The following is a 13,185-nucleotide window of genomic DNA, read 5'->3' on the forward strand; positions in this document are numbered from 1 at the left end:
ATATATATAAACAATTGCCTTTTCAAGGATGGATTAAAAATGCAATTGTTAAATAATTTCAACCAACCAATAATTTCAAACATATTGGGATAATACATAAAGCAAACTGGATTTCAATAATAAATACTATTTATGACTTAACATGATTCAAGAATAACAGAAAAATATTTTTTTCTGATATGGGAAATGTCAAATACTAGATTACAATTCTCAACCACAAATATTCCGATCATCAAGATTTATAACATCTAGATTTCCTCATATTTGAAACATATTTTAATCATCTAAGAATATTTTTGAATTTATGGCATTGCAATGTGCTCTACAATAATTTAGTTTGCTATTTTTGAGAAAAAACTTTTAAGAAGCAGATATAAAAATAAAATGTATAAGTCTGGAGAAGTTAAGACATGCTACCTGAGTGTTGCAAACAATAATATGCCATATAAATTCTATTTATCTTGTAGTTAGTAAATTAAAATACAATTGATATTATTTGAAATGAATAGTAAAATAATTATACCAGAGTACAGAATAATTCCTCAGACATGTAAAAAATTTTTCAAAATGGCAGTAAGATCCATAGACTTGGGATGTTTTTTAGAGAGATGGGCTGTGTCCCAGCTCTGCAACCTGGAGTGGGGCTCTTATGTTAGAGCATCTCTAAGCCTCCTGCCTGCGCAACAAATGATGTCACTGGTAAGGGAGCATGGTCTTTGGGAGGTTTAAGTTGACAAACACTCTTACCACAGAAAAAGCATGATTCGAATACTCAGCAGAGGTTTGTTCCCTCTACTACAGCACCTTATTAAAATGCATGCTGGAGGAGAAACAGGGCAATGGATAAGAAAGGGAGAATTAGATGAAAAAGAAACCTGAAGCCAAAATCTATTATTCATATAAATATACACATTTCATAGTCCAATCAGGAGTAGAATGAATAAACTATAATATAGGTAGTAGATTACCATAAAATAGGGAAAAGAATATGGGACTATCCAACTACTGAACTGATAAGAACAGATACTACACTTGATCTTAGCCAAAAGACTAAGTGATATCCAACTATTGAATGATGTGGATATATTCCCAAACTTAAGCTGAATATAAGAAGACACATAAAATAATACATACTGTATGTATTTATCTATTGTCTATCTATCATCTATCTATCTATCTAATCTATCTATCTATCTATCTATCTATCATCTATCTTGTACATAAACAGACAAAACTAATGTAAATTATTAGAAGCTTGAACAGTGGTATCCCTTGTGCTGGGTAGTGACTGGCAAGGAGCACAGTAATGTTTTGCTTCTTGACCTGGCTGATGATTACAGGTATGTGCTCAGTTTGTAAATATTCATCAGGCTATCTTCATAATATGTGCATGTGCAACATTCCAACCATAAAATTAAGAATGAATAGCTTAAATATAAACTCACATATTTTGCTCCAAATCCCATGCACTCCCCACTACGCCACAAGTACTTATAACATGCCAGATTAAGCACCAACCTGGAAGGGCAAATGAGGCCAGACCAGTGTCCAAGTCCAGAAAGGAACAGTTGGACATTAAATCGAGGATCAATTTTAAAACACTGAAGAAAAAATTAATAGATGATCTGTTGTACATGGGTAACTTCTGGCTAATTAGATATTTTCTCAGGTGCAATACTTTGGATTTTGAGAAATAGGACCCTCTAAACAGATGTGATTCTCAAATGTAAGCATTCATCAGCATCCCCTGGAGGCCAAGTTAAATACAGAGTGTGGGCCCCACCCTAGAGTTTCTGGTTCAGTGGCTCTGAGCCGAATTTGCATTGCCAACAGCTGCCAGGTGACCCTGACGCTGTCTTCTGGGAACACACATTGAGAACTGATATTCCAGGAAAGAAAAAAAAAATCAGTCATATTAGGTAAGTTTGGGAATCACCTTTGTATTTCTACTAGAAATAAAAATATCAACTACTCTGAAGAGTAATTGCAAGAAATAAGGGGATACAAGTAAATACTTTGGCACAGAATCGGTGCAGTATGAAAAAACTGGTACGCATGTTTATTTTCATCTCTGAGCCTTCCCTTGTTTGGAGTCTGGAAAGTCTTCAGTAGGTGGAATTGACCAGTTCACTTAAATTCAGAGGCCTTCAAACCTGGCTGCACATTGCAACATCCTGGGGAGTTTTAAAATGCCCATCTCTGGGCTGTATCCCAGACCAGTTAAATCAGGATGTCTCCAGGGTGGGACCTAAGCATTAATGATTTTTAATTTCTCCAGGTGATTCCCATGTTCAGCTAAGATTGAGAATCAATGCTTTATTTCCACGAACTTTGCCTGTTTACTATGTTCCATTTACTGTAAAAAAAAAAAAACAACGAGAGGACCATGAAAGTTAGGATAGCAGATTTCACTGAGTCAGAAAAGTCTGGAATGGCTCTGGCATTTGAAGAAAATTATGATTAAGTTGACATCTGAAGAGTAAGAACAAGTTATCTCTATGAAGGTGAGATGATGGGGCAAGATTTGCTTCAGTAGTGAAAGCCCCATAATGGGAGGGAACATGGTGTTTCCAGGGACTGTAGGAAACCCCAAAATGCTGAAAGCAACTGGGGAGTCATGGGAGGTGAGGCTGGGAAGACAGGCACAGCCTTGTAGGTTGTGTTAGGACTTTTGATCTCTATCCCAGAAAGCCTTGGGAAGATTTAAACAGATAATGACAGTCGGATTTCTTTTCATAAAAATCAGTTTAGCCTGAGTGTGGGAACTGATTAAAAGGCATGAGAGTGATTGAAGGAAAACTGCTAGTGGGCTGTGACAGTCTCTCAAACAAGAAATAATATAAGCACATTACACCTCCATGCCCAGAACTCTTTTTTTATTTGAAATATATTTGATATTTAACACTGTAAATTTAAGGTGTTCCACTTGTTAATTTGATATGTTTATATACTGTAACGTGATTGCCATTGTAAGGATAATTAGCACCTCTACCATGTTACAAAATTATCCTTTCCTTTAAGTAGTTGGAATAATTAAGTTCTAGTCTATCAAGTTTGATAATTATAATACTACTAGAAGCCCGATGCACAAAGATTTGTGCAAGAATGGGCCTTCCTTCCCCTGGCTGCCAGCACCACCTTCCCACCTTCCCATGCTGCCAGAGGCTAGGGCAGTATGGAACACCTGTATCATTGTTGCCATGGCGACAATGCAAGCATCCAGCCCTGCGCCCGGCTGCTCAGAGCCTGCACATGCAAATTAGCCCACCATCTTTGTTGGGTTAATTTGCATGCTCATTCTTCATTGGCTGGTGGGCGTCGTGAAGGTACAGTCAATTTTCATCTTTCTCTTTTATTAGTGTCGATACTGTTGTTTAAATTTATTGTGCTCTGTGTTATATCTCTAGGGCTTATTTATTACTTGTTCTAAGTTTGAACCCTGAAAAACATCTATCCTGTCCCCCAACCTGCCATACCCTGGTACCCTTATTATATTCTCTATTTTTAAGAGTTTGGCTTTTAAAATCCACATATAAGTGATATCATGTCTTTCTCTCCAGGACCTGTCATTCATCCTTCCTCCATTTTTTAGTCAAGAGTGAAGATGTGAGGATTCAGGCAGGAAAACTCCTGCTGAGCTATATTAATCAGTCTTCATATTGATGGTCACAAGCCTGAGAGAAAAAAAACACTGAGTGGATCTTCTTTTCTTGGTCAAATAATATAGTTTTTATTTTATAAATATTTCTCTTAAATATTTGTTACATCCCAAAAAGAAGAGTTGGATAATCCCAACAATCTGGATATAAGAAGTAGAACTTATTTTTTTCTATTTATTTGGCCTTTGATCATGCAAATTTAACATTTAAAAAACATAGGGAAATGTTAAAGATTATCTGATTTCCTGCAACTTTCTCCAGTATTTCAGGGGCATGAACCTAAAGGTTTCTGCTTGCTTTGCTTCACATTCTGTTTCTGTGTAAACAAAGTCACCAACTGAGATGCTAAAAGGGTCAGACAAGCACTGCAACCGTGAGAAGGAGACTGGGCATAAAAGAACTGAACTGTCAGAGAGATTCCCTCCCATCACTAAGACCACTCAGCAGAGGCAGACAGGTTTAAGCACCACCACCACCAGTAGACTATCTGAAAGTTGGAATCCAGCCTTTATTTGAGCTTTTCTAGTTCAGCTCATTTGGCTTGTAATGAAGATAAAGACAAATCATCTTACAAAGCCAATTTGCTAGGGTGCAGCTATTATTTCCTACTTGAAAGGCCTTGGATAAATTTCTAAATCTGTCTGATCCTGCATTTTCCAGCTTTTCAAGGAGATTAACTTTTCTCCTTTCTGAAATCAGGATAATAGCATGTACCTAAAACAATGTATAGTATATATGGTAGCTCCTGTTTCCCCACTTTTATGTATAAAGGGGATAAAAAGAATTAAACACACCAAAATACTTTTAGAAGATGTGTTGGGGTGGTTGGATTTTGTGTGATTGTTTATTTCTATCTTTGTTAATGGGCATTATACACATGTGCACGTGGATACACACACACACACTCACACACACACACACACACACACACACAAGGTAAGCATGAGATTTAATTACTCTAAAACTGTCAATAATCCCAATTGCTGCCTTAGTATAAACTGTATAGAATAGAATGAAATTTCAAGTTCTTCTCTAACTTGAGCTTAAAATATTTATTAAGCCCAAATGGTCAACCTGTGGATAAGTCTGAATGACTGTTATCCCTCTAAGACAAGGCTCCTCCCATGAAGTCCCATGTTATCTTCACACCTGGAATGTTTTTCTTTCATTTGTCCTCATTTGACCTTCAAAGCCACAGCCCTGGGCAAACTACAGCCCGCGGGCCGTATCCGGCCCGTTTGAAATGAATAAAACTAAAAAAATAAAAGACCCTACCCTTTTATGTAATGATGTTTACTTTGAATTTATATTAGTTCACACAAACACTCCATCCATGCTTTTGTTCCAGCCCTCCAGTCCAGTTTAAGAACCTATTGTGGCCCTCGAGTCAAAAAGTTTGCCCACCCCTGCTCTAGAGTATACTTCCCTCTCCAACCTTGTATGTGGTAGATACGTTTGGTCATGTTACTTCTACCTGAGTCTATATTTCTTAAATGAGCTGATTCACACACACACACACACACACACACACACACGCACACACACACACAAACTTACACAATGTCTGTTCCAGTTGTGTACACCTAACAGTTGATGAATAAATAGAATGAGTAATAAATGAAGTGAAATAAGATTGTGAAATTTAATTTGAACATTTTTTCTTATTAAGATAATCCAGTACTGATTATCATAAACTATTTTTCCTGAAATTAAACAAACAAACAAACAACAACAACAAAAACACAAAGAGGAGAGATAGCCAATATTAAGATTTTCTTAATATATAAATTTACATTTTTGGCATTAATTATATCCTCATATAATCTTGACATATTTTGCTCAAGTATTCAAAGTTAACCTAATTTTATATATTATATTCCAGAGCAGCCCTACTATTATTTCATTCCCAACAGCAATGTATGATTGATCCAGTTTCCCTGAATGCTGGTCATCATTTGGTGTAATAATTTTTATTTTATTTTAGCCATTCTGATATGAGGGTAGCTGCAACCCTTCTTGTTTTAATTTGCATTTATTTAATGGCTAATGATGTTAACTGCATTTTTATGTTCTTATTTGCATCTGTATGTCCTCTTCAATGAAATTTCTCATGTCTTTGTCTATTTTCTGATTGTGTGTGTGTGTGTGTGTGTGTATATTTGTAATTCTTGCATTTGATAGTTTGATATATTCTAGGTATTAGTCCTTTGTTAAATATCTGAATTGCAAGTATTCTATTCCAGTCTGTACCTGACATTTTAACTAGAGACCCAGTGCACAAATTCGTGCACCAGTGGGGTCCCTCAGCCTGGCCTGCGGGATCGGGCTGAAACCGGCTTTCTGATATTCCCCGAGGGGTCCTAGATTGTGAGAAGGTGCAGGCCAGGCCGAGGGACCCCACCAGTGCACGATCAGGGCCAGGGAGGGACGTAGGAGGTTGGCCAGGAGGGGAGGGACTGCAGAAGGACTCCATGGGGGGAGGGTGGCCCATCTTGATCAGTCCCAATCAGCCAGACCCCAGTAGCAAGCTAACCTACTGATCGGAGCTTCTGCCCTCTGATGGTCAGTACACATGATAGCGAGCAGGTGAGTAACCTTAGCATATCATTAGAATATTACATTTTGATTGGTTGAACGGCTGACTGGTCAACTGGGCACTTAGCATATTAGGCTTTTATTATATAGGATCTTCATAACAACATCTTTCACAGAACAAAGCTTTTTTTCTTTGTATACACTATAAATTTGATATAGTGTAAGAACTATTTCTATAGCCATAGATCCCAAAGATTTTCTGCTAAGGTTTCCTTAAAAGTTTTATTGATTGACATTCCTACATTTAAATCCATAAATGAGTTTTTACATAGTGTAAGACTTAGGTCAGTGTATTTTATTATGGTTTGCCTATGGACGTCCAGTTGTCCCAGAACCATTTGTGGAAAAGACTGTCTTCCTCCCATTAAATTTCTTTTGCACATTTATCAGAAATCAGTTAGGCCTATTTGTATGAGACTATTTCTGAGTTCATAATTCCATTTTATTGATTTATGTGTCAATCCCTCTGCCAATGCCACTTAGCCGTAAGTTCTGTAGCTACTGAGACCTGACTAAAAAACACACAAAAAGATATTTATTATCAGTTTAATATAACACTTTTCAGTTAAAATTGTTTTAAAATAATGTTATTTTTAAAAAGTTGGGGGTGTTGTATATTTTTATTTACAAAATCAAGTATTTTTTCTACTGTTACATGTAGTTTTCAAAAATGTATTTAAATAGAGATAACAAAGCAAAATTTGAGGTAAAAAGGCCAGGATGCATCATAGAGTAAAAATGTCTTTGATTGCAATCTCCTCTACTCTTCTTTTCAGTGTAAATTGCTTATTTTAAATAAAAACATAAACTCATTAAAAATATAGCACATGTGTAATTCAAACAACTCAAACCATCAAACAGAAGGTCCTCTGAACTGTGACATTTTATGTGCTCAAAAGCTTTCAATGCATTATATGAGGCTTTCTGCCTTAAGTCTATAAATTTTTATTGTCTGTCCTAAAGCACATAAAACTTTCTTGAATGATTTCCAATCACTTATTTTCCACAGAAACTAATCTGCTGAACTGGCTTTTCAACATTTACTTTGCTTTTTAACAGTGAGAATTACATCTAAGTACTAAATACTCAACCATAGTACTGCTCTAATTGTGCTGTGGAGCTGACATGGAATCATAAAACCCCGATTGCAATTAGAATATTTTATTCCTTCAGAATTAATTTCTTGGCTTGCCCCACTTTCAGAACTTTTTACAACCAAAGGTTTATGCTTAAATACCACCAAAAAGCACATTCATCATAACTTAAATAAATGTTCTCATCAGTCCCTTCCCACTATCCACACTGCCATTCAGGGCACAGCCATTAAGAAAATTCCCTAGTATATACACACATGAAACACTCAAGTACAGAGTAAAGCTATCCTGAAAAGGTCAAAATCTCCTATTGTCAGAACAGCTAACCTGAAGCACTCCCCTCTGAAAGAGATGGACTTGGAGGACCACTGCACCAGGTACTTACTAGTCAGGTGTGGAAGGACATTGCCTAAGAACTTCTCTTTTGCAATACTGGTCATCAGTGACACCTGAAGCTATAGATAAGCCAAGCTTTCTCTAGATGAGTATATAACCAAGGAAAACTATAAACGCCAACTGATTGCATCACAAGGAAAAGTTTAACAAAGGAGATCACTTCTTTACCTGTTTGACATCATATGCCAGAAGAACATATTTCAAATCTGGTGAAACTGAATGTCTTGATGCTTTGAAGGTTCCCTATAAACAAAACAAAACAATTATCTATATATATAAAAGCCTAAGTGACCAAAGAACCAGATGACCAGTCGCTATGACATGCACTGACCACCAGTGGGCAGGCGCTCAACACAGGAGCAGCCCCCTGGAGGTCAGTGTGCTCCCACAGCCAACCTCCTGCGGCCAGCCAACCTCCGATGGTCCCTCACCCGGCCAGCCAACCAATTGCGGCCCCGCCCCTGGGTCAGCAGCCCCCCCCCAATTGTCCCTGATGAGGGGGGGCTGGCTGGCCAACTTCCCACAGTCCCTCCCTCTGGCCGGCCAGGGGAACCCCACCTGTGCACAAATTTATGCACCGGGCCTTTAGTCTTATCAAATAAAAGGGTAATATGCAAATTAACTGTTACTCTACAACAAAGATGGCAGCGCCCATAGCCACAAGATGGTGGCACCCAGTCCCCTCAGCTCAGGTGCTGGAGTGTCTGGTCCTGTCAGCCCCACCGGGTGCAGGGGGAGCAGCAGCCAAGCGGCAAGGCTGGATCCACCCCCTCAGGTGGATCCAGCCTCGCCACTTGGCCGCTGCTGGAGTATCTGGTCCTGTCAGCCCTGTTTGCCCCTTGCTGAGAGCAGACACCGGTGCTCTCCTTACCCCTGGCTACAGTGGCAAGCCAGAGAGCAGACAGCGGGGCCCTGTTTGCCATTCACCGAGAGCAGACACTAGGCCCTGCTTGCTCCTGGCCATGGCAGGTCCGCAGAGAGCAGAGAACCACAGGGAGTGGGCCTAAGCCATCAGTAGGACATCCCCTGAGGGCTCCCAGATTGGAGAGGATGCAGGTTGGGCTGAGGGACCCCCTCCCCCCATTCCCTGTTGCACGAATTTTGTGCACCGGGCCTCTAGTCTTTAATAACAGAGAGAGTAGCGTGCGTTTGGATATATACATATTAAAAAACCCTCATTTCTGTTAAACCCATAAAATTGTTAAATAGGCATTCTCATTCCAGCATTAAACATTCACATGCATGTATGTATGTGTGATTATACAGATGAATACAAAAATTTAGAGAGGCTATAGTAAATATTTCATTAATAAAATAATTGCTACCATATCTTTTCTACATGTTATCACTATAAATCTATATTATATTTTTATTATAAGAAATAAAAAGCAAAAACTCATAATTTCTTAAGTAACCAAAATGCTTTTATATTTGCATGTTCATCAAAATGAAAAGAAATAGTGACATTATGTGGTATCATGATTTTTTACTGTATTTTTCTTACATTTTGTATATTTATATTGAAAAAAAAGAAACTCTCTTTAAAGTAAACTTCCAGAGGGAAACAGATTAAAACACAAAAAATACATAATTAATTTATATATATAACTTCATGGAAAATAACCCAGTATTTCATTGATCTTGAGCCTATAATTTTATCTTTGAATAGACTTGATGTCAGAAAAAGTTGAAAATAAAATGAAGGAGAAATACATTTAAAGTGGATAAATAATTTTATTTTAAGTAGAGATTGTATTTAACTTTCTATCTAAAGAGAAGGCAAGCAGCCCTGGCTGGCATTGTTCAGTGGTTAGTGTCGGCCTGTGCACCAAAGGGTCATGGGTTCAATTCCGGGTCAAGGGCACCATACCTTGGTTGCAGGTTCAATCCCCAACCCCAGTTGGGGCATATGTGGAAGGCAACCAATCGATTGTCTTTCTCACATCTCTCTGTCTCTTTCTCTCTCTGCCTTCCTCTCTCTAAAAAAATCAATGGAAAAAATATGTTCTAAGGTTAGGAATAAAAAATAATAATAAGAGAAAGCAAGCAAATTGACTTGATGGATCAAAAGCCTACAAAATACAAAGAATATAAAGTGTATATGAATTTTAGGGAACCTCCCTCGATTACAGATATACATCTTAATAATGTTGTACACTTCATCTCAAGGCAGTTTTCACAAGACTGTGCTCCATGATGAACAGAAAAGGGTGAAGTCAAGATTTTCTCATTTAGAAATCCCCAAAACACAGTGGACAAGCTAAGAAACTGACTACTGAGTATTTGGGAGAGTTTGCATGGAATAATAAAAATATAAATATTTGGCTTTTTATTTCAAGTCCTGGGTACAGAGCTCCTAAAGTACTTAGAATTCCCTGAACAACAGGAGTGTCTTTTGTTAATAACGAATCCCCTTTGAACATCCCAGGTTTATGCTAATGAATGACTTTAGGTTCTGGCGCTAGGTGAGTGGCTAGTAGAGAGTGTCTGGATGGGGGCTGGCCATCAGGGGATCCAGATCCCTCATTAGAGGATTAGCATGTCCAGTCCTGGAGGTCAGGGAGGGTGGAAGGTCAGGAGATGTTCAGTCATTTGGTCAATGATTTAATCAGGTGCCTAGGTAGTGAGACCTGGATAACAACTCTGATGGATAAGATTTAAAGAGGCTTCCTTGTTACTAAACATACCAATGGACTAGGGGCATGGCACACCCAGCTCCACAGAGACAGAGATTTGGGCCCTCTGAATCTACCCTACTTCACCTGGCTCATCATTTGTGTCCTTTGTAACCCAGTAATCATAGGACAACTGACCACTGAACAGCACTGGTTTGAACTATGCTAGTATACTAGTACTTGTGTGCAGATTCTCCCCCACACCAGTAAATATAGTTCACCCTTTTCATCCCTGGGTTCAGCATATGCAGATCGGATCAATCAGGATGGAAAATGGTATTTTTGCAATCAAAACTGTAGCTTCTGACTTGCAGGTTTCCTGGGGATCAAAATTACTGGTTTCTGCCGAAACCGGTTTGGCTCAGTGGATGGAGCTTGGGTCTGGGGACTGAAGGGTCCCGGGTTCGATTCCGGTCAAGGGCATGTACCTGGGTTGCGGGCACATCGCCAGTGGGGGATGTGCAGGAGGCAGCTGCTCGCTGTTTCTCTCTCATCATTTTTTAAACTTAAACTATATAGGTAGGTACCTTGTTATTAACTTTATTAGGGTACTCCTAAGCTGGCCTTTGCTAAAAATGTCCTCAATCTAAGAGGTCGACCTCAGCGAACGTACCCCCACTTCTTCTAACGCCACTTCCTCAAAATAGACTCACCCAGGCCAAAAACCCACTTCTGCGCATGGGCCACAAAGTTTCAATCGCACTGTATGTGCGCGCCTGCACGTGGTATTTTGTGGAAGAGCCACACTCAAGGGGCCAAAGAGCTGAATGTGGCTCACAAGCTGCGGTTTGCTGGCCACTGGTCTAGATAATTATCAAATCTGAAGAAAGAACTGTGGAATTCGTGGTCCGGTTCCGCTGAAAGGCAGGGAGCCTGGGAACTGGAGACTTGAAGCTGTTACCTGAAGTGGGGACAGTCAGAAGCCCTCACTCTGCGTGGCAGGCACTGGGTCCTGGTAGTTCGTATCAGAGTGGAATGGAATTGTAGGTCGACCAGGTGGGGTCAGAGTATTGTGGTTGAAACAGCACAGTTTAACACAGTTTAATCTCTGAGCTAGGTTGACAAGAGAGTTGAGGTCTGGGAGAAAATACTATGGTGTGGCAATGCTATCATTTAGATTTTTGCATATATACAGGGTGGAGCAAAAATAGGTTTGCAGTTGTGTGAGAAACAGTTTATTCTTGTATTATTTTTATTAATTATTATATTATTTTCCATATGAACAGCTTTAAACCTACATTTGTCCCTCCATGTGCATCCACCTTGTATAATCCATGTATAAGATATTTAGAAGGCCAGAATAGTTATATAATAATTCATATGTTTTTCTCAAAAAAACCCAACAATATTTCAAGAGCAATGACAATAACAAAAGCAACAATAGAGCTACCATGGGATCTATCATCTATCATAAGGCTATAAATTGCTTAGATTTTTGCAGTTTTCAATAATCCTCAATCCTCCTCATGACAACACTTATGTGGTAGGTTTCACCATTCTTAGAGTTTCATTAACTTATTTTTTGAAAATTTATTTTTATTTTTTTAAAAATATATTTTATTGATTTTTTACAGAGAGGAAGGGAGAGAGATAGTCAGAAACATCAATGAGAGAGAAACATCGACCAGCCGCCTCCTGCACATCCCCCACTGGGGACGTGCCCGCAACCCAGGTACATGCCGATGTTTGTAGGCAAATTAGCCATACACTGCATCATATGGGCTATGGAAGCCTAAGGCCTGTTTGAACACCTTTGCTGTCTGCAGTTACCAAGATAAAATGTCTCCAATTCGCACAGAAACACAAGGAGATTTGTTTTTCCACTTATTTATGCATTCATTGGCTGATTCCTATAGGTGCCCTGACTGGGGATGGAACCCACCACCTTGGCAATTTGGGATGCTCTAACTGAGCTACTTGACCAGGACCTCTCTCATTAACTTGCTGTACATTGAAACTTGGTAGACATTAGTCTGTGGGGAATATAGGGTGTCATTGAAAACTCAAGGTCACCTCATTCAACATTATTATATCCGGAGGTGAACGGTTACACAGTAAAGGGAGTTTAACTGTTATTTAAAAACCAGGTGAGCCCTGGCTGGTGTGGCTCAGTTGGTTGTAGCATCGTCCTGTATAAAGAAAGGCCACAGGTTCAACCCCAGGTTAGGGCACATACCCAGGTTGTGGTTTCAATCCCTGGTCCCAGTGGTGATGTGTAGGGAGACACATCAATGTCTCTCTTCCCTTCCCCCCTCTCTAAAAATCAATGAATATGTTTGTGGGTGAGAATTACAAACAAATAAGTAAATACATAAATACGTATCAGTTAAGAGGGCGATGCCATCATTCTGTACTGTGGAGATTAGAAAACTCTAATGCCACAGTTAAACTTTTCTGAAGTTCACAAAGGAACACACATCACAAAAGTATACAGGAGTGATTCCTTTCATAAACCCTGCATTATCCCACCAGCTGGAGTGTCTCTCTCCTCCCTCCAAAGAACTTTCCTGTCTGAAGTCTGAATTATTTCAAGAGAAGCGCTCCTCCCTAGTCCCCACCCACTCTCCTGTGATGTTCCTCACACACATTAACTTCACACATTCACAGGTGCTTCTGTGCCTCCGGTAACAACACTTTAGTATCTTTTATAGATCCCACAATTATCCAGTCTGGCACTTTATTAATTATCACTCTCCTGCCTCCAGCTCATGCAGGGCTCACGTACTGGGAAACTTTCCAAATATCTTTCCAGGGGCCAAGCTGCTG

The 13,185-nt window shown here is 39.2% G+C and overlaps 1 protein-coding gene across 1 annotated transcript in view; it reads right to left on the reverse strand.

The window, feature by feature from the left end:
• DPP10 (dipeptidyl peptidase like 10) overlaps positions 1-13,185 on the reverse strand; it is a 351,805-nt gene that overhangs the window by 310,513 nt on the left and 28,107 nt on the right. Inside the window, exon 3 of the mRNA XM_006759014.2 lies at positions 7,913-7,987. Coding sequence (XP_006759077.1) covers positions 7,913-7,987 — 75 coding nt within the window. The remainder of the gene's footprint in view (positions 1-7,912; positions 7,988-13,185) is intronic.

Source organism: Myotis davidii, unplaced genomic scaffold (genome assembly GCF_000327345.1).
Source record: "Myotis davidii unplaced genomic scaffold, ASM32734v1 scaffold373, whole genome shotgun sequence".
NCBI lineage: Eukaryota > Metazoa > Chordata > Mammalia > Chiroptera > Vespertilionidae > Myotis > Myotis davidii.